Source organism: Eretmochelys imbricata, chromosome 9 (assembly GCF_965152235.1).
Source record: "Eretmochelys imbricata isolate rEreImb1 chromosome 9, rEreImb1.hap1, whole genome shotgun sequence".
NCBI classification, from domain to species: domain Eukaryota; kingdom Metazoa; phylum Chordata; order Testudines; family Cheloniidae; genus Eretmochelys; species Eretmochelys imbricata.
The window spans coordinates 58,216,623-58,238,759 of record NC_135580.1 but is presented as its reverse complement, the minus strand read 5'-3'; the positions used below and the strand labels follow the sequence as shown (position 1 = coordinate 58,238,759).

Sequence of the window (22,137 nt, the reverse complement as noted above, 5' to 3'; positions counted from 1 at the left end):
AATGGTTATTTGGTCTCAAGTATATTTCATAACAAACCAAAGTGTGTCAAGCAATTGACTATAGAATTTATCAACAGCATCTTTAGTTTCAGTCCTGCCCATCTCCACTTCCCAGCAGTGTTAATGCACCTCAGTCCTGACCTGCATCACCCCGCTGCTGCTGACAGCGAAAAGAGTGAAAAGAAGGCAAAACTAGCGAATTAGAAAACCATCTGCTTAGCTGAGTCTGTAAGGACTTGCACAGAAAAGGCCAAAGCAAGAATGCTAAAAGGGGTCCCTCATCTGCTAGATCACTGGATTTACAGTCACCTCACAAGTGGCTGACACAAGAGGATAATGCTTAAAGTTACAGGAAGATAGAGGTAGAAGTGGGGAGCGAGACAGTGGAAGAAGAGAGGAGACATGCAGCTGGGTCCCAAACCTATCAAGCATGTACATGTCCCCCTCTCTGTCTACTGACAAATGACAGATTCCTCTCCGCTGCAGTATGCTTGTGTCCTGGTCAGAATCAGACGCACCTGCCCATCACTGTCCCGGGAAGACATCATAGCAGACCAGATCTGGAAAGCGTACTTCATCTTGTGGATTGTTATATGCTGAACTTGGACCCCAAACCGAGTCTCCAGGTGCTCCACCACCTTATGGAAATACAAGCGGAAGAGCGTATCCATCATGTTATGTGATACTTCACTACTCTCAGAAGCAATGAGAGATTGGTGGGTCTGGGTAAAGCTAAGGTAGCTAAGGCCAGTGGGCCAAACACAGCCCACAGAGTTGTCACACAGGATGTGGACCCCCCCATTTTTATTATGTAGCTGGGTACTACAAGTCCAAGGCATGCAAGTCTCCATATTCAAGGCCAACAGGTAGAGTCTGCTCCATTTTATGAAGATCAGATGTTCCCTAGAAAATTTTCATTGCAACTGTCAGCTGAACAAAGTCAGGGTACCCCAAAGCTAGCATCAAGGGGACCAGAATAGAACAGGACTTTTTTAAATATAGCATCTTTCATCATCAGATACAGTGACAGAACACTCTACTGGGCAAAGACTGTGCGAGCAAAAGGGGAAAGGCACTCTACACACAGCTGTGGCCCAGATCCACCCTTGGATTTTATAAACATTATATTTTTATGACTGGTATTATGGCTCTTTCCCTTCTAAAAAATCCCAAAGAATCTCCACAATATAAACAAGGAGACTTTTATGCAGGTAAAATATAATTATCCAAACTGGAATTTGCCAAGAACATTGAACAACCTATTCTTGTGTAAAGAACTCATGGCTCACTCTGCATGTATGACTTGTCCAAAAGCTAGACATTAGAACTGTTAGATCTTTAAGATTCCACATAAACTGGTACTAGATATAAGTAAAAAGACCTCAGTTTAACATCTCATCTGAAGGACAGGACCTAAGCAGCAGTGTCCTAGCTCTGTGCTGCTGGCTCAGCATGAGGTCAGATCCCATCTGTTAATGATGTATGCAATAAGTGCCAAGGTTCCTGTATACAACTCTGACAGTGCACTACAATTTAAATTTGTAATATGCCCTGGCTATTTCAGTCCTGCTTTCCTCTGTGCAGATATTGACAGTGATGCAAATTATTTGGTAGTTTTATAATTTAATTAACTCCTGGGGGAAATCTGTGCCAAAAAATTAAAATTTTTGCACACAATATTTTAAAAGTCCTCGAAATTCTGCATATTTTATTTGTCAAAATAACACAATATAATCATACCAGTATCAATTATTTTGGTAATTTATTTCAAAATACCTGTCAGCAAGTATGTCTGTAACAATACAGACCAAAAAAAAAAATCTCAATTTTTTTGACAATTAGATTCCTTACTAGGCATATTAATGCAGAACTTTGAGTAATTCATTTAAATTACAATACAGAACTGTCAGGGACTGTCAGGGGTAATGGAAGAGCTGAGGAAGAGGGAAGGAGCCTAGAGTGAACCTGGAGGGTTGTTGGGTGTGGTTGGGAGAAGTATGGAATGGGTTTTTTTCAGGGGGCAGGGGCAGGATTGTTCGGAAGTTGGGGAGCCTCCCCCATGCAGACCCTGGCGGATCCCAAGCCTCTCCCATTCTGTCAGGCACATCTGCCCCTGTCCCCGCACCCCATATCCCGATGGGTCTCTGCAGTCCCCCACTCCCATTCAGCTCCTGGCTCAACGCTGTCACCCAACTAGCTCCTGAGCCCACGCCCCAGTCTGTCCGCCTGTCTACCCATTCTGAACTCTAGTCTGTGACACCCCCCCAGCAGCCCCATATGCCCCACTCTGTTCTAACAGGCCAGGTGCTGTGATGGACTTGTACTCCTGGAGGAATTTTGTGCCACTGCGCGCATACAGAATTTTTTTTTCTTCACAGAAAGTGCTGTAGTTCCTCCTTTTGTCCACCAGAGGCCACTGAGGCACCAGAACAACCCACTGCATTCATACTGTTGGCTGTTCTGGTGCCACAGTTGCCTCTGGTGGGCGAAAGACCGAATTGCAGTATTTCTGGAACAGAATGTATTTTCTGCAGAAAAAAATAAAATTCTGCTGGACACATGAATTCTGCACATGTGCAATGGTGCAGAATTCCCCCAGGAGTATATAATGTGAACAAACTTCCATTGGAGATTAGACAGTCAACCAACTCATCTGGTTTATGACTTACATCATAGCTAAGACTGCTAGTTGGTCATGGAAGTCACGGATTCCGTGACTTTCTGGGACCTCCGTGACTTCTGCAGTAGCTGGTGCGGCTGGCTTGGGGGCCGCCTGAGCAGCTTGGACAGCCCCTGAACCAGCTGTACCAGCCACTGCTGGGTCAGTCTCGGGCCACCGCACCACTGCCCCCGCAGCAGCAGCAGGAATTTGGGTGTGGGAGAAGGCTCAGGGTTGGGGCAGGGGCATGGGAGAGGGTGAGGGCTCCGGGTAGCACTTACCTTGGGGGCTCCCCGGGAGCGGCAACATGTCCCTCCCTCAGCTCCTAGGTTCCCGGCCAATGGGAGCTGTGGAGCTGGTGCTTGGGGCAGAGGCAACGCGCAGAGCCCCCTGACTGTGCCTCCGCCTAGAAGCCAAGGGACATGTAGTCGCTTCCGGGGAGACACACGGAATAGGTAGGGAGCCTTCCAGCCCCAACCTCTCTCCCACCGGCACCAGTGGGGGTTCTGTGGCACCCCCCCCACACCCCCCCCCCCCGGAGAACCCGCGGTGCCCTCCCGCCAGAGCACTCAAGATTTAGACATGGGTAAAAGTCATGGACAGGTCATGGGCTGTGAATTTTTGTTTACCACCTGTGACCGGTCCATGACTTTTATTAAAAATACCTGTGACTAAAATGTAGCCTTAATCATAGCTGATCTCAGGTTTCCTACCAGCATGCTCTTGATTCAACTGATTAGCATCCCATTCAAAAGTACTAGCATATAAGGGCCATGATAAACAAGAGATGGAACAGACATAGGTAGAGCAGGTCATCTCTTATCCAACTGACTCTCTGAACCTCTCCCTCCAGGTTTGTCTACCATGCTTCTCACCATGGTATCCGAATGCCTGAATAACCAAGTCCCTCTTACCTTTCTCTGGGCCTGAAGAATTTCCCTGTCCACAGGGGACACGAAAACTGAACCCCCATCATGCTCCATGCAGTAGAATTTTACTTTCTCCAGTGACACCTTTTCATCCAGCTTCAGCCTGCAGTGGAAGGAACAATACCTGGGTCACAAGTCTCCATCTCCTGCTGTTCCCAAGATGGAAACACTGCTCACACACTTGCTAAAGTTCCTCAGGATGTTCTACTACATCTGTCATGTTAGAAAGGAGACAGTTGCTACTGACATACAAATAGCTAGGTGTTGGCATTAAATATATCTGGCTGCTTGCCTCAGTGTCACACACAGTCACTGGGTCAGCAGTTTCCACATTTCTTTTTTGTTTTAAGAAAATCTTTGTCTTATAAGATGCCCCTCCATATTAGATCGCTCAGCCAACAGCAAGCATTAGGAACAGCATTCAGCATGTGCATTGGACAGCCAGTGCGGAGGTAGACACAAAGCTGAACACGGACATGTAAAGGACACATGTGCAGCAAAAAGCCAGTAAAGGGGCAGAAGCAGGGTAGAAGAACCTACAAGATCTCCCCCTGTTCTCACCACTAGTGCCTCTGCAGAAATAATTGTGGTCAGTTGGAAGTCTGTGCTTGTGTGCTGTCAGACTTTCAGTCTCTTCTCCTCCATACAGGATAGGGAGGCCTCAGGGAGCAAAAGCACAGACCCCCAACTGGCTAGTGTGCTTTTGTCTTCTGGAATGAAAGGACTACACCTGAATGTGCTGAGGTAAGGGCAGGGGGAGGGATCCAAGAGCAGCCAGTAAGGGTCATGATGGCTGGGATGAGGTGGAGCGGCTGTAAGAATCTAGCCAGGTAGGAGGGAGAAGTAACCTATAAGATACTGTACACTGACTTTGCATTTATTTTAAGCCATTTCCCATGTTCTGGGCCCTTTGAGGAGAGCTATTCAATCAGTATAATTCACTCCCTCCAAAACGCTCCAGCAGAGGACTCACTGTGTGAAGCTTCAAATAGATAGAATGTATATCACTCACAAGGGGGAGGGATGACTGCCTGTGGGGAGTCAATGCCTATGGCACCTGCATACAGGAGATCCGATACAGAGACTAACCCCAGTGTCAGGTGCCAAGCTGGCACCGCTGCTGAAGAAGCAAATCTGTTGTGCAAGATGCGACACATTTGTGCCCCTGAGTTTCCGTATGAAGACTTAAAGATTTCTGCAACCTGAATTCTAAGACATCCTCTCTTGATAGACTAGTTTCGAGTCATCAACCAGGTTGGACCAGTTACTTAACATATGGCACATGAAAGGAGTAATCAGAAATAATCAGATATATGCCTTCCTGGCCAGAAAGTGGTTGAGATCAACGATGAGTTTCACAAAGTGATAAGAGCGACCTACTTTCTGACTCCAGACCCAGCCATGACCCTCAACATGGGCTCCAGGTCCTCAGCATAGCGACACATGGGACCCGTGCACAGGAACTCCGTCCGCACCCCCAGAGCATTGGGGAACTGACCATCATTGGGGACCACCCCTAAAAGCGCAAAGGCACACGAGTTAGTCGTTACATGGCAAAGTGCATCCTTGCAAACACAACTTCAGCCAAGATGATTGTCAGAGAGGAGCCGCCCTTTGGATTTCCCATATGAGAGCGCCATTCACATGCTCATATGATTCACATGCCACTTGGGGAAAAAAAGTGCTCAGCTGAAACAGACCAGAGCAGCATGCCGCTTGGCTGCCTACAGTCCAGCCACACTAGGTCGTCCAGCCACTAAGTTACATGGTAATGAGAGGCTCACAGAATAATGACAGACTGCAGCTACAAGAACACCCAGCCATTTTGTTGCTGAGTCAGAAACACTGACCCTGTCAATGTCCTATCGCAAGGATTTGGTATCTAGTGTGTCAGGTCTGATGTCACCACACTTTCCCTGAGTTTAACTCATAAGAACAGCCACACTGGGTCAGACCAATGGTCCATTTAGCCCAGTGTCCTGTCTTCCTACAGTGGCCAATGTCAGATACATCAGAGCAAATGAACAGAACAGGGCAAACATTGAGTGATCCAACCCCTGTTGTCCAGTCTCAGCTTCTGGTTCCTAAAATAAAGGAGACAGGGTCAGCTTCTCTAACTTCTCAGGCCAAATTCATCTCTGGTTTAACTCCACTAGCTTCCAGGGACTTACACTGGGGAGGAATTTGACTTCCAGCATCCAGCAATAAGCTAGTACTGAAAATCCTCTCTCAAAAAGATACAAATATGTCACAAGGGGGCACATGGAACACCTCCCCACACACCCACACTGATGCCTGTGATTACCCTGCCAGTGGGAAAACATCCAGTGTCATGTCTGACTCGGGGGGAGAGAAGATGCAAATTCTCAATCCTGGACACTTGGTACCTGTGGTGGGTTTATGTCCAAAGATTCCATTGAAAAAAGCAGGCATCCGAATGCTGCCACCGATATCTGAGCCCACCCCGATTACGGAACAGGCAGCTCCCAGGACGCAGCCCTCACCACCTGCATGAAAACAAAAACCAGAGACTTATCACTTTTCCTTATGTCCACTGCATAATGCGCTGTGGCAGCCAGCTAGCCTGTGGCAGAACAAAGGAGCTCTGCTTCCTCTCCCTGCAGAAAGTCGCAGGGTTTAAGGCCACAAGGGACCATTAGATCTGGCCTCCTGCTTATCACAGGCTGCTAACTTTGACCCAGAAACCTCCATGCTGAGCCCTATTACTTTTCTTATTTCAGTCCTCAGGAGACTAAACTGCTGGTGCCACAGGCAAAGACCAGGAGAGACCAAGGTGCTACCAATGCCCGAGGCCCATGTGAGGGCAGGGAATTGATTAGGTGAGATACTCTCAGATGAGCCCAGCAAGTGATCCACCACCTCATGCTGCAGCAGCAGGATAAACCTCCCATGGTCCCTGCCAATCTGACCTGGGGGAAAATTTCTCCATGACCCCAAATCTGCTGATCAATATGACCCTGAACATTTGGGCAAGACACTCCGACCAGGCATCTAAGAAAGCCGATTCTCTAAATTTCAGGGCACTGTCCCACTGGCATGGCACCAACGAGCCGGTGGTAGAGAGGCAGAAGCAATGTAGGAGAACCTGCAGATTCCCGCCCCGCCAACACACACACCCCTGTTCCATCCCCTGGTGCCTCTGCAAAAATAATTGGTCAGCTGAAAGTCTCTGCTTGTGTGCTGTCAGACTTTCACCCTCTTCTCCTCCATGAAGGATAGAGAGTCCACCCAGTCGAGGTGGTCCATTTCCACCTAGGAAGAATCTCTGATGCTTCAGAAGAAGGGGGAAAAAACCCCAAACAAAACTAGAATGGACCAACTGCACACTGGAGGAAAAAGTCCCTCCTGATCCCTGCAGGCAACTGGCTGAAGCCCTGAAGCTTGAGACTGGATTATAGTTATTTAAATGCAAAACTGCGAGTGTTATGAGTATGCTGAGGGCAATGCAGGCAATCCTGTTCTCCCCAGGAAGAAGGGAATTAACATGGAGACCCAGATTATGAAGCCAGAAGGGACCACAACTGTCCACCACAAATCCCACGAACCTAGCTGCAGAACATCTCCCAGCAGCTGAATTAAAGCATATCTTTTAGAAAGACAGCTAATATTGTTTTAAAGACTCCAAGCACTGAGGAGTCCACCACTCCCACCAATCAGCTGTTCTAACCACCCTCACTGCTATAGGAACTTCATCTTCCAGATGACAGGTTTCAGAGTAACATCGGATGCATCCGATGAAGTGAGCTGTAGCTCACAAAAGCTTATGCTCAAATAAATTGGTTAGTCTCTAAGGTGCCACAAGTACTCCTCATCTTCTAGATGCTGGGTCTTGTTATGCCTTTGTCAGCGTAGTTGAAAAGTCCCCCATTCTCAGACTTCTTTTCCATGTGTAAGTACCTATGCACAGTGACCAAGCTACCCCACTAACTTGTCTTCGGGAAGCAGAATAGACTGAGCTTCTTAAGCATCATATTGTAAAGTTTGTTTTCCAGCCCCTGGATCACTTTTGTGCCCTCCTTTGAACTCTCTCCAGTATTTCCACAGCCTTCTTGCAGTAAGGATCCTAGAACACTGTTCTATTCTATTCTAGCAGCAGTCTTACCAATGCTGCATACAGAGGCAAGATCTTTACTTCTACGTCATGTTTGCCTTTTTATACATCCCTAGATCACATTGGTCCTTTCTGCACAGCACTGCACGGAGACCTCATGTTGAGGTGATTATCTACAATGACCCCTAAGTCATTCCCTGAGTCACTACTTCCAAGACAGTCTCCTAATCCTGTAGATGTAACTCGCTTTCTTGGTAGCCAGATGTATTATGGTGCATGTGGCTGTTCTGCATCCCCATCTTCTCCCATAAGTCAGCCACACTGGATCATTCATCCTTTGCTCCACCACTCTGACAAGCCTTACATATGATTTTTCTGCCCCAGCCCCACCTCCAAAAAGAGCCCTGAAGACAAGGATTTCTGGGGTTATCATTACCATTGTTACATATATTACAGCAGTGTGTATCTGCCCCAACCAAGGACAGGCTCTATTGTGCTAGGCGCTGTACATACACAGAGTAAGAGAGACTGCTTCTGCTCATAACAGCTTCTCCTTCTCTCTTCCACTCAGTGACTTTCTCTTCACTCTTTGCTGACAACTCCTTCCTGCCAGCCAGCACTCCCCCATCTTCCATCTAAATTCACTGCACTCAAAACCAGACACTAGCTGATCCTGGCTTCATGCCCTAAGCTGTTGAAGGCTAGAAGTTCCTTCTGTTGAGGCAGCATGTTCTGCCCCCAGAGACATGAGGAGTTCCCCTGAAAGACATTGCATCACTCAACACAGCCCCTTTGGTCAGTTCTGAATGGTACTGACCACGCTCCAAATACAGTCTTGTCTACACCTGCTCAGCCAGAAGGAGGGGGGCCCGAGTGTGGGCCAGAGGAGTGAAAGATAATAAGGTGATCTCTCAGGACTCTGCTAGAACCTTTCTGGCAGTGATAACCAACCATCCGAGTGGGGAGCAATCGCGCACACAGATGGAACAGGAGCCTCCGGCTACACACGCACAAGGGGACCAGTAGGAGAAGAGCAGCTTCTTGCCCATGTGATTTGCCCAATTTGTGTAAATATGTCAGAACTACTCAGTGATGTCAGCATGAAGCTACTCCAGCAAGGAAGACCTGAAGTGACACTAGATAAGAAGTAGAAGAGATATCTGTCACTGTTCAGTGCAACAGCACCTGTATCTCCCCTCAGTTGTGCAGAAGGACACGCACTCTCAGGCTTTCAGCTCCCCGTTTCCTTACATAACCCTTAATTTGAGTTGAAACCTCAGCACAGGTCATGTCCCCTTTTTTCTGAACTCCCTGAAATCTTATCCTACACACTGTAGGAGTCAGCTCAAACCTTTGCAACAAAACTTGCTTACAACGATTATAATCTCTATAGTCCTTCCTTCCCATAAGGGTAAAAGTGTCCAAGGCCTTTGTCCCGGATAGCAGAGGAGCCAGGTGTCATGTCCGCCTTCCCCACCTTATTCAATTCACACCCCTTTTCAAAAGGATGTAGGATCCACATCACCACACTCCCTATGTCGAGCAAGTAATTTGGAGACTACACCACCCATGGGGACAGGTAACTAGGTACTGGCTTCACCTACTGGACTATGGTTCTGCTGGAGCAGTTTCTCCAACTCGATCTGATATTGGTGCTCGCTGTCCTCTTCTCTCACCGCATGCTGCTTCTCCCTCTTTTCTCTCTCACACTGATGCTGCTGCTACCAGTCTGCAAGCTGCTGGTTTCCAGACACACTCAATCCCTCTCTAGCTGGAGCTTGCCTGGCTCCAGATGTTGGGCTGTCCACCATTCCTGTTGCAGTGGTGTTCTTGGTCTGGACGGAACACAGTTGCTGTATCTGTCAGTCTCATCCCTGCTTCTCTCCAAGGTGTTGTCTCCAAGACTCTCCCCATCTGCTAGGCCCTCCGCCAGCAGGCTGGAGGTTCCCTTTGAACTTGGCATTGTTTCTTGACTGGTCACGGGAATAGAGCAAATCAGACATAGGTGAGAGGTTTTTCGCAGGAGTGGGTGGGTGAGATTCTGTGGCCTGAGTTGTGCAGGAGGTCGGACTAGATGATCATAATGGTCCCTTCTGACCTTAGTGTCTATGAAAATTCACTATGAGTTTGTTCTGTCTTCAGGCTGATCTCCCTTTCTTTGCATCGCTGAATCAGCCCATTTGTCTACAGCTGTTGACAATTCATTTTCCCATCTCTCTTTTCACTATTCCTTTTCCCAAAAAAAGACTTTTTTCCCCTCTGTGCTTTTCCTTCTATAGAACTTACTTTTACTGAACTTAAGCAGGTCACACTATTACAGTTTCCATCACTGCCACCACAGATGTCACAGGTCAGGGCAACTGCCCCTGTATTTCCCCTCTGGGGTCCAGTGAGGGCATCCACTCTCAAGCTTTCAGCTCCCTAGAAGTTGCCTTTCTTCAGTGGAGACACGTATCTCCTTCCCTCCTGACTGGGGCATCCACGGTGAACAGTTCCCTGCCTCCACTGTGTATTTCCCAGCACAGACAGTCAACCTAAAAAAAACCAGCTTGCTTTCTCTTCAGAGACTGATAACTGAGGTACTACTACAGATATAAGTTATGACACAGCCCTTCCTATGCAAATCTACTTTATTCTTAAGGCAAAAAGCATTACAGAGAAAACATTACAATCAATAAAAGAACCTTCAGGCCTCCTAATAAGCTTACCAGTGATCACCCAACCCTCTGGGTTTCTTTGTGGTTACAAGTTCACCAGAGCTTCAGCACAGAGCAAGCACACATTCTTATGAGGCCTCAAAAGAACAAGTCCTTCCAATCCTCCCTTAGGGGTCCTGGCCATTTGTTGGATCAGGCAGAAGGCCCTGAGTCATTTAAAAATCAGGCTTGTATACAGAAGTCTTTTCTTTGTCTGTTCATCGCTGCAGAATCCAGTCTGAACCACTATACAGGGAGTCCTCAGACTTATGACACAATTTGTTTCTCAGAATTGCATTGTAAGTCGAAACCGTTTTCCCAAAGGAATCAATAGCATAAAGGGGGATTGGTTCCTGAACCAAGGCTTGATACACTATTTTCACCACAATAACCCAGATTTTTGTACTAAATGAATTATAGATGACTAATGTAGCAACATCAATGTATTAATTTGATAAACAGCATTCGAATAAATGTATAAAATCATATATGCTTTGACTTTCCAGAACTTTTTGAAGGGCTCTTGGCTGGGGGCTTCTCTGAAGTCTGTGCTGCAGGTTTCTCTGGAGTCTTCTCTGGAATCTTAAAGAAAGTATCTCAGGAAGTTTTTGGACAGATGTTCTCCTCTTCTCCTTGTAGATTTCTCTGTAGCAGCTGTACATGTTGTATATGTCCCTATTCACAGACGCACTGCGTTCAGTGATGGGAGACAGGCTGTGCAGACAGCCAGGAAGGCAGGCAGCTGCTCAGAATACTGGCAACATACGTTGCAGAACTGGGCTTGCTTTTTACAGAACTGTTTGTAAATAACTTTGTGGTCATATTATAATGAATGGAGCTGGAAGGAGGTCCCTTGCAGTCGCTTGTCTGATTGGCTTCCCCGGCCAGGGTAGCTTGTTGCCAGGTAGCCTTGCTGCTTGTTTTTGTTTGGCTCCCAGCCCCGGGCTCAGCCAATCAGAAAGCTTGAACAGTGAAATTGTGATTGGCTGAGGCTCAGCATGTGATGTGTGCTGTTCTCCATGCTGGCTTTCATCATAAGGGCGAAACAAGCATCATAGGGGTGAAACAGGCTGAAAGTGAAAAGCTTTGTAAGTGGCGTCCGACGTAAATCGGGCATCGTAAATCCAAGGACTCCCTGTATGCATATCCCCTCCAGGGGCGGGGGTGTTCTTCAAGGGCTGATGCCAGAGGAAGTTCATTAGCATACCCTCTCCCTACTAGGGAAGGTACATATAATGCCACACACCACATACACGGTTACATTTTTAATACAATATACTCTAAAGTTATTAACCCTAATTCAATATGGTTTAATTTAATTCAATAAACTTATCTTATATACTGAACAAACATTATGTAATTTACAGAATATCATCAGTCCGTCACAATGCCCGACAGCCAAAACGTTCTCCTTTGAATTCCCATTGTATCAGATTGCCCACATGCTATATGACAGCTATGTGTGTGGCTAACCAGTTAACCATCTGCAGAGCTTTTAAAGTTCAAAGTGATCAACAAGAGGAATTTGGTAAACTCATCTGTGCACTGCAGTATTGGCTTCCTGCCAAGAGGCACTGGCTCACCTGAGCTGCCACCCACGATCCTTTGCAGGTCATATGGGTTGTTCGTTCTGCCGTAGACATTGTTGTTAGATTCATACCACATGCACAGCTCACTGCAATTGGTCACACCCAGTGGAATTGCACCAGCTTGCTTTAACCGTGACACCACCAGAGCATCTGACGTGGAGATCAAGTTGCGACGGCTAACCAGGCCAGAGGTGTTGGGCATCCCTATGGTGACAAGATAAAAACCAGATATAGTGGGTCAGAGATGCAATAACAATCCCCTTGAGATTACAAGCTATGCCAGTGCGAGATCCTATGGATGGGTGATCATTCCATATGCTGCCAAGATCCAGAAGGAGGTCTCATCCCCAAGAAATAACAAGTGCCTCATCCTGCTTCCATCCCCAACAGACCAATAGTGATTTCTAGGCAAGATCACCAATTCCCCAAACCCAGAGAGAGCATGCCTGGTACCCCCAAGTCCTCTAACAGTGATGCTTGGATCCACATCCTCCCACCCCAGGGAGAGGAAACCTTTCAAAAATCCTACCTTTGCGCTCCACTGGGAATAAGACTGCTATGCAATCTGTGTCACAATCCTGATGCAATTGGGAGAGCACACAGAAGTACATCTCCTTCCTATGAAGGGCTCATCAGCAATAAGATAACCTTTCAGAACACTATCAGGACACCAGATAGTAACCTTCAGGGAATGTCTTTGCTATTTATTTTGATTAGTAAAACGGCACCTAACCCTGAGTTCTTACATTTCAAACAAAACAACTGTAAAAATATGAAAAGATCAGAATGAAAAACAAAATCTAACTAATCGGCAGCCTACAGAATGTAAACAACAAGACAGCTAAGCACACTTAACAAAAATGTGCCACCCCTGCACCATAACACTGCTGCTTCTATCCAGTGAAGAAACTAGTTAATAATCCGCTAGACAATCTGCACTTCAAAGGGGTTCTCCTTACATATAATTGGGGTGCCCTGCGCACTTCCACGTTCCACGCATGGAAGGAGAGCAGAATGGCCTGGAAGACATCTACTGTGCACACTGGAGAGGATAAATGCAATAACTCTTAGGGAAGCAAGTGAGCTCATTTGTGAAGTTCAGCTACATGGGTATTTTACAGTTATTTACAGAACACCTGTAAAACCAAAGTGCTGGGCAAGGGATACTATCCACTGATCAAGTATTTTTAATGTGCCCATCTAGTATTAAAAAGAAACAAGGTAAGAGACCAATGACCAACAGCCATGACACAGACCTGACCTGAGTGGCCAATGACTAGCAAATGAGAAATTAGGCTACAACCTTAATGCAGCTGAGCAGAAGGTATTGAGATAGCACTGAAAGCGATGGAATAAGAGGAAATGAAGAGTGTTCCAGGACGTGGTCCAGGGAAGCTCATGATAGGAGGGAGAAAGCAAATATTTAGGGAGCAATGACTTAACTTCAATGAGTCAGTTAACATTCCCACACAAAGAAAAGGAGGACTTGTGGCACCTTAGAGACTAACAAATTTATTTGAGCATAAGCTTTCGTGAGCTACAGCTCACTTCATTGGATGCATCCGATGAAGTGAGCTGTAGCTCACGAAAGCTTAGGCTTAAATAAACTGGCTAGTCTCTAAGGTGCCACAAGTACTCCTTTTCTTTTTGCGTATACAGACTAACACGGCTGCTACTCTGATTCCCACACAGTGGGTCTAATACAGTGCCATGCAAAAGGGAGAGTAAAGAGACTGACAGGAAGAAGTTGTCTGCAGTGCTGTTGTAGCCATGCAGGTCCTAGGATATCAGAGAGACACAGAGGGTGAGGTATTCTCTCTTATTGGACCAACTTCGGTGTAAGCTCGAACAACAAAAGTGGGTCTACCAAGAGATATTACCTCCCCCCCCTGTCTCTCTCAGGAGGCAGTTGAATTCAGTTTAGCCAGCTCCACTACTTGGCCTCCCTGCAAAAGCCACGACTCTCATGAGAAAGGAGCAAACTGACAACAGGCCGCAGAGTAAATCCAAACAGCGCCTGGTAAAGCTTGTGTGTAAACGTACCATGCAGCGCAAAGGCCTCCTTGACGGTGAAAGGAACCCCCAAGAAGGGAAATTTTTCCTGCAGGGCATCTTCATCTCCATGGCCTTCCGAGAGCAGTTTGTCAACGTGGTGGGCCTCCTCAAGGGCTGCATCGAACCTGAGGGGAATGGTTGGGAAGGAGGGGGAGGGGAGAGAACGCTGGTCAGTCTCTGACCGGACTCAGATGAACCCCCCGTCCATTTCTAACCAAATCCCAACCAACATCTGAGTGGGCTGAAAAGCCCTTTAGATGGGGGTGGTCAAAGAAAGAGAAGGACTTGCTGAAAAATAAGTAGGTTAATGTGTTAAAAGCAGATAGGTTGTAAAGGAAACAACACGAAGCAACCCATTACTCATTTCCCTATCCCCATCACTATCCCTTCACCATGGTGAGCCTTTCTCTGGCCAGCTCCTGAACAAGGGAGGGGGGTGGTGAGTGAAGACAGGACCGGGAATCAGGAAATCTGGGCTCCATTCCCAGCTCTGCCACACACTCACTGTGTGAGCTCGACTGAGTCCCTCATCTGTAAGACAGAGGAGTTGGGGCATTAAGTTTATTAATATTCGTATAATGCCTTACGATTCTCAGAAGAAAAGAGGCATATGAAGTATAAGACAGATTGCCAACTTATTTCAATACTTTTACAGTTATAGATCAGGCTGCTCCCACACAATGAATGACAGACACACACCAGAAATTGGTAACCTAACCAATTCTACTTTTTTCCGAAAATAATTGAACACTGTATATGTCCTATCTACGCAACATCTTTAGGGCAGACAGATCTGCAATTAAATGCATTCACCACTAGGTGTGATTGGTCCCCAAATACGATAACACCCATTCATCAATAGCTAGCGATGGATTAACCCAAATTTCTGTGTTTCTTCTGCATGTGAGTCTGAAAAAGGGATGAATGAACTAGTCCCAACTAAGTAAGAACCAGCTTGAACACAGACTCAAACCCTGAAATGAATCAGCTGCCTCTGTTCCTAAAGCCACTCAGAAGCAGCAGAATACCCAGGAGACACGCCACGTTCATGGCATTTCCAGCCTCATGGGAATTAGAAAGTACAGTATTCTCATCTAGAAGCTTGTGTTTGCAGGACTTCTGTGACTCAAATGACACAGAAAAGTTCTGTCCATCAATACTGTAATGTAAGTAATCATTCAATTAGAATAGAAAATTAAGATAATTTACAAAAACACACACACGTGTCACAAATTTTAAAATGATTAGATTGATTTAAAACTATTCTAGATTCTGCTTGTGAAAGGCAAGAAAAAATTATTCATAGAATCATAGAATATCAGGTTTGGAAGGGACCTCAGGAGGTCATCTAGTCCAACCCCCTGCTCAAAGCAGGACCGATCCCCAATTAAATCATCCCAGTCAGGGCTTTGTCAAGTCTGACCTTAAAAACTTCTAAGGAAGGAGATTCCACCACCTCCCTAGGTAACGCATTCCAGTGCTTCACCACCCTCCTAGTGAAAAAGTTTTTCCTAATATCCAACCTAAACCTCCCCCACTGCAACTTGAGACCATTATTCCTTGTTCTGTCATCTGCTACCACTGGGAACAGTCTAGAGCCATCCTCTTTGGAACCCCCTTTCAGTAGTTGAAAGAAGCTAGCAAATCCCCCCTCATTCTTCTCTTCCGTAGACTAAACATCCCCAGTTCCCTCAGCCTCTTCTCATAACTCATGTGTTCCAGTCCTCTAATCATTTTTGTTGCCCTCCACTGGACTCTTTCCAATTTTTCCACATCATATTTTTAGCCTCTTCCTTGTTGCAAAGGAGTACAGGGGAAATGGAGCAGATATAAATAGCTGCAAGAGGCTCAGTGAATTCAGGGCTGGAATAAAAAGGTATACGGTTGATAGCCCTGAATCCTCTATTTATCCATGGAAATAGTGAGAACATGCTGTGAATGTTAATTGTTAAACGTTAATTGTTTAAATAAATGAGTTTTATGAACAGAATGGGCTCTGTCTTGTATTCCAACACTTTTGATCTGTGGAATGATCATTGATAGATACATATTACTGGAATATGCATGATTCATTAAGGGCACAGTCACTTGGTCAAGTTTAATTACTTGCTAGGTGTATATTGCTTACAGTTACAGAAGATGTCAGCAAAGAAAGTATGTACTATGAGCAAGAAGAACAGAGCTTCTCCACCTATCACAACCTCCCCAGGAGTCAGTGACAATTACTTTCACCTAAACTATGGGTTAATCTTGCAATTCTAACAGATGGTTGAGGCATTCAGCACTGATTCGTTGCATAAGTCATGTCTGATTGACAAGTCACTCGGTCCTGACTTACCCCCTCCCCCAGCAAGCATGACATGGCGGGGGGTGGGTGATCACATTTGGAAAGGTGGAGAACCTCGCATGGAGGCTGGTTATCTTGCCTTGTTGCCGATGATGGCTTTTAACAGCTGCTAAACTGGACTATAGAAAAGTCCATTTCCCACCTTTCCCCTGGCTCACCTGTCCTTGACAACTGCATTGACAAGCGGGTTTATCTCCTCGATCCTCTTGATATAAGCCTGAACAACATCAGTGCATTTTACCTGCAAAAGACAACAACAACAGATACTAACTAGGACCGGGTGGCTGGACAGAGGGTGAGTGGGAGGCTGCTGGTCACCAGGATGTTTGGGTAATTAGAGATTTGAGAAAAAGAGAAGAGGGACCTAAATTACTGCTCTCCTGGGACTGCCTTTCAGCTCCCTTGAGCCCCTATATATTACAGTTCGCAGGGTAGCGGTCACTTACCTCCCTGACCACTTCACTTCCCCCAAAACACATATACCCCAGTAGCCATTTCCCTGGAATTCCCATTCAAATGAATGGAGAGTCACGATCTCTCCATTGCAAATTCAATACATAGGGATCAGCTAGCCATTATAGAAATGCAGCCACCACAGCCCCACAATACAGATCACTTAGCAACCCTACACCACAGATCAGGATAAGAAGCATGCGCAGCGTAAAATGGCATGGGGAATTGGTAGAATGAAGTGACAAGAGCTGGAATTTAGCCAAGACACTTGTGTAAACTGTACCAAATGTGCCACAGAATCTTTCATAAAAACTAATTATGTTTCCACAGCACACTTTCCACACCTTTGCCCAAAGGCTCCCTAAGCACATTACAGATTGCGTATAGACAGATCACTTGACCGCCATGCAAATGCAACCATCTCTGGGGCGGAATGCGATAGCCATACTACACCAGCCACATTTGCAAAACGGTTTAGGACAAGCAATGGAAAACACCTTCACCTAATGACAGCCACAGTTCACAGCCTCAGTTTGATATTTCATCTGACTGACAGCACGTCCAGTAGCACAGCACCCCATTGTTGTTTAAGAAAGACATTGTCTTCAATATTGAATAAGGGTGAGAATGCCCTCTACTGATTCACTGCTACCAAAAATATAGTGCTTTGCATTATTAGGGTTTACCCAGTTAAAATTTAAACAGGCCCTGACCAGAGATTTATCTGATACTAGAGCAGAGCAGGTAACTTGATTTTATCCTACCAAATAAGACTACTCTATAGTTTGGCCACCCTTTTTCATATGTGATGATGCCATTCATGTTTTCATACAAGGTATAAAAGTTTTGGTACAAGGAGGATTATGACCTACGGTGATTTTGTAGGAAGAAAAATGAAACAATGACATTTTTTAAATATATGGAATATTATTCCCTATAAGTGTTGTTGACTTAATTTTCAGTTATGCAATTATAGTATTTAGATTGTAGGCTTTTTATGGCAAGAATCTGTCTTTTCAATTGTCTGTGAAGTGTCATGCAAAAATGTACAGTTCTATAAATGTACAGAGAATATACATTCAGTTGGATATTAGGTAAGATACACAAACAATTTCATGGACTTCTTGCTCCAAAGACCTGTCACTTTAAAGGCAAAAAGGTACAGTACAGATAATAGAAAAGGAGTGACAAGTCACTTCCATGCCTAAATAAAATCTATCATGTACCAATGTTGGTACAGAAAGGTAGCCATATTCTACTTCAGCACTGGCTCATTTCAGTATAGGCAAGTAATCTAAACCCTGCACAAGCAGCTCATAAAGTACTTCAGGATGATAGGTATAAATGTAGTATTTAAATCTAAATGTGCTGTGACTTTACAATACACCTACTATCTCCTTAGGCAATCACATAACACTGTTATAAATATCTATCCAAGTATTTCTCCTCATAAACCTGAATGACTGCTTCACAAAGTACACATAGAAATAAACAGGACTAGTTACACAGGAAACCAATTAGCCAAATGCTCTGCTCTCTCACAAACACATATACAACTTAAATCTTTTTTTGAAAAGATTGGAGTTTGCTGTGTCTGAGGAATTTAGACTCCGCAGAAGAATGCTACCGCCATAGAATAGACCTTCTGACCTCTGCGCAGGCTCTGGACTTCCACTTTCAAAAGCACAGACGCAACTATGCACAGGATCAACTACACAATTTTTTACTAATGGGAACAGGACAGTTTTGTTCTTTATCAGATATTACACAACATGCTGCTAGATCTCTAACTGCACCTACTGCAATAGGGATCATAATGTGTGAAAGAGACGCAGCACAGATTGTATTAATGACTGGAAATTTCTAATTTCTAATCCTAGCTCTGCAGAACGGGACAAGCCACTTAGCGTGTCCAGATCTGAGTTTCCCCAAATGAAAAACATTTACTCACCTACCCTGCAGGAGTGTTGGCATAATCAATGTTTCAACTGTGCTTTGAAAGAGTACTGTTATACAGCTGCTCTTAATAAATATTATATTATTACTGGCAGGTCTGTACCTTGGGAGATTATAGCTATATTGCAGGAACACAGCAATGGATCAGCCAGTGTATGCACTGTTTAAGATTGCATGACTCCTTACCTAGCACAAGTTGAAAACACATGCATTCAATGCTTAATTTGTGTCAGTGCTGAGCCCCAGCACCTCCAGGCTTGGCAGTTCATGGCCCCAGCACTTCTGGGCTTGCCACATCAGTTATGAAAGTAAAAAAACTGCTTGATCTCCGGCACCTCTTTCATTACAAATTAAGCACTGCATGCATCACTATTTCATCTTAGGATAGTGGAAAAACATCTCCCTCTGAAACGATATACTGATCATCCACCTCAGTATAAAGCGCTAAAACCTTCATCTCACCCACAGCCTAGTGAATGACATCAGAAATGTAAAATCTCAGAACTGTGTATAGACAACTTTTCACATGTTAGGAAAATCAGACATTCCTTACACCCCAACTGTTACTGACATGGGTTTTGTCATGCATTAATAAGGCATCCAGTCTCAGTGTCACAACCTTCCTAGAGGATTGAGAAACATGAGACTGATCATAAAAATGAGGAGGCTGCTTTCACACCAGATTGTGACCCATGGCAACTTTAAAATAGCAGTGTGGCCTACACCAACTCCCAGAAAACAATGCTGCATAAAGATTAATCTTGAACCAAGCAGAAGTCATATTAATGTAGATTAATACCCATTAATTGTAATGTAGACATTCCCATTGCCTCACTGGGTATGCCACCATTGCAATTAAACACCTGTGATTCAGGCTTGCAGGGCTGGGGTTGCAGGGCTGTAAGATGGCAGTATAGAAATTAGGGCTCACACATGAGCCTGCGCTCCAGGACCCCATAAAGGGGCTGGTCTCAGAGCTCAGGCTCCAGTCCGAGCCTAGGTAGAACCTTCACAAAGTGCTACAGCTCCACCACTGCAGGGCTGTAAGTATATACCAGTGTTTTTCAACATAGGGTCCGCAGACTACATCTAAGGGGTTTGCAAAAGGTGACTATGAAAATAAAGTTTCAGATCCCAGAAAAGGCATTCCGTATGTGAATACCCTGACCTACAGCAGTGTTGTCATTACCGTAGAAGCCTGCAGTTTAGCGCCCTTTCTCACGCTGCATCCAATGCCATGCCGAGCAACGCAACATTTATAGATGAATTCTGTTCAGTCAGTTTTCAGTCTAAGATTTCTATGATAGTGATCCGCAGACCACAGGTTGAATTTCCAAAGGGGTCCGCATCTCCATTCAAAATTTGTTAGGGGTCCGCAAATAAAAAGAGGTTGAAAACCACTGGTGTAAACAAGCCCTTGGATCAGTTTAGAATATATGCCAGGAGGTGCAGTCTCTGGAAGTTGCACTGCTCGTTACGGTGGACTTGTCATTTCTGCATTGTATGTTGACACATGACCCCATCAAGGCTTGCCTCCACTGAGAATTATATGACAGGTACTTCCTCTATATAGAATTCCCAAAGGCCCCCCGTCTCTCAGAACTGCCTGTATTTCAAGGATTATTACGCCCAAATGGGATTACATAGTGTCCTTACCAGGAGAAAGCGATGGCTTGTTTTGCCAAGGACAATCAGCTCATTACTAGAGGAAAGGAGAGGTCTAGCTGGGAGTTTATGGAATTCATATGTTCCACAGGACCAGCTCTCCAGACATCCCCTCCTCCCATAGTATTGAGCCAACAGACTCTGGTCATGTCAGCCAAGTCTCTCTCTCCCCAGTAGATGCTCAGGATGATCTATCAGACAAGAGGAAGAAGAGAGAACTAGTCCTTTCCCATAGGAGAGGGCACTTAGAGTGCCTCTGGATGGCTCCTGGCCAAGGCAGCCTGATCAGGGACCTGGCGCCCCTTGGGTCTATATCCTCTCCTGGTGCTGAGAGAAGCCCACAAAGGGATGAAATGGGGCTGCCCTCACCCCGCACACATATATCCCATCCCACCGCACACAGCTGGCTCTGGGACTCCCCCTGCTACCCACAAAGTGCAGCACCAGGTATATAGAGGGTGCCCCCCCCCCCCCAGGCAGGCACGATGTCAAGCTATAGAGAGGATGTCCCCCATCTCTGGGGGCAGAAGGGTGCAGCAATGAGTGCATGTAGCGGGTCCCCCACACACCCGGGGGGCGGGTCGCAAGAGAGGGCGGAGCGCACAGCGGGGCCTCTCCCCCACGCGGGGACGCAGAGCCGGGGGCCGGGAGCGGCCCCTTCACTGCAGCGCACAAAGCTAGGCAGGGAACCCAGGAGCCCTGCCCTAAGGGTGCTGCTCCCGGGAGGAGAACTACAAATCCCAGCAGCCCCCGCGCCCCACTCTCACCTCCCGGCGGCGGATGCGCCGAGCCAGCTGCCCGGCCGACAGCTGCAGCAGCGGCTGGCCCGGCGGTGGCACGCAGCGCGTGGGGGGCGCCCCGGCCAGCGGGGTCAACGTGCGGGGGCCGGGGGCGAGCGCCGTGGAAGCGCGCGCCGCCAGCCTTAGCAGCATGAGGAACGCGCGCGACAGGAGCCGCAGCAGCAGCACGAGGCAGCGCTCCGCCCGCGACAGCGCCATATCGAGGCCGGGTCAGGATGGGGACCCACAGTGCACCTCGCGCAGCCGCCGCCGCCTCTACAGTCCGCAGGCTCCCTCCTCCCTGCCGGCGAGGGAGCTGGAAATGGCACCGCCCCGCAGGGCGGGGCAATAGGAAGCGCGCCCCCTAGGGAGGGGCGAGCGCCTGGGCACTTGCGGGGGGAAGGGCGTGTCAGAGGCTCGTCGAGGGAAGGAATCCCAAGCCCTGGGCAGCACTCACTGGGGAACCCGTGGCGAGCCCCCCCCCCCCCCCCCGGAGCCAGGGACAGCGCTGAAAGGGCAACCCCCCCAGACCACCAGAGACAGCGCTGCCGGGGCAACCCCCGCCCACCAAAGACGGGAAACCCGTCTTTGGCTGGGGAAACCCCCCCAGCTAGGGTGATCATATGTCCCGTTTTTATGCAATCTACCTTGTACTTGCTTACAGCCGCATGAGATACAAGGAGCATATCAACATTACAGAAAGATAATTAGTGACTTCTGCCTGCTGCTGACAGGGAAAGCTTGTCCCAATTCTTGTGAACACAAGAGTTAGAGCTCCTGTTCAGATACCTGTTTTATAGCAACCTTCCCACCCCGTGGTCATCACCAGAGTTCAAACCCAAAACCTTCTGCACTAAAGCTTAGAACAGTACCACTTGAGCTAGAAGAGCAACTCCAGTAGCAGCTAGCAATGGTAGGTTATTGTCTTTTGGAGTAG

General features: G+C 46.6%; 1 protein-coding gene across 1 annotated transcript in view; it reads right to left on the bottom strand.

Annotated features, from left to right (window-relative positions):
- The window catches only part of FAAH2 (fatty acid amide hydrolase 2), a 28,917-nt gene extending 7,498 nt beyond the window's left edge, over nucleotides 1-21,419 (bottom strand). The window contains exons 1-8 of the mRNA XM_077826170.1: nucleotides 21,189-21,419; nucleotides 16,506-16,588; nucleotides 13,989-14,125; nucleotides 11,940-12,149; nucleotides 5,976-6,095; nucleotides 4,969-5,104; nucleotides 3,574-3,691; nucleotides 519-638 (exon numbers count right to left, since the gene is read on the bottom strand). Of these exons, the coding sequence (XP_077682296.1) occupies nucleotides 519-638; nucleotides 3,574-3,691; nucleotides 4,969-5,104; nucleotides 5,976-6,095; nucleotides 11,940-12,149; nucleotides 13,989-14,125; nucleotides 16,506-16,588; nucleotides 21,189-21,419 (1,155 nt within the window). The remainder of the gene's footprint in view (nucleotides 1-518; nucleotides 639-3,573; nucleotides 3,692-4,968; nucleotides 5,105-5,975; nucleotides 6,096-11,939; nucleotides 12,150-13,988; nucleotides 14,126-16,505; nucleotides 16,589-21,188) is intronic.
- Between the last annotated feature and the right edge of the window lie 718 nt (nucleotides 21,420-22,137).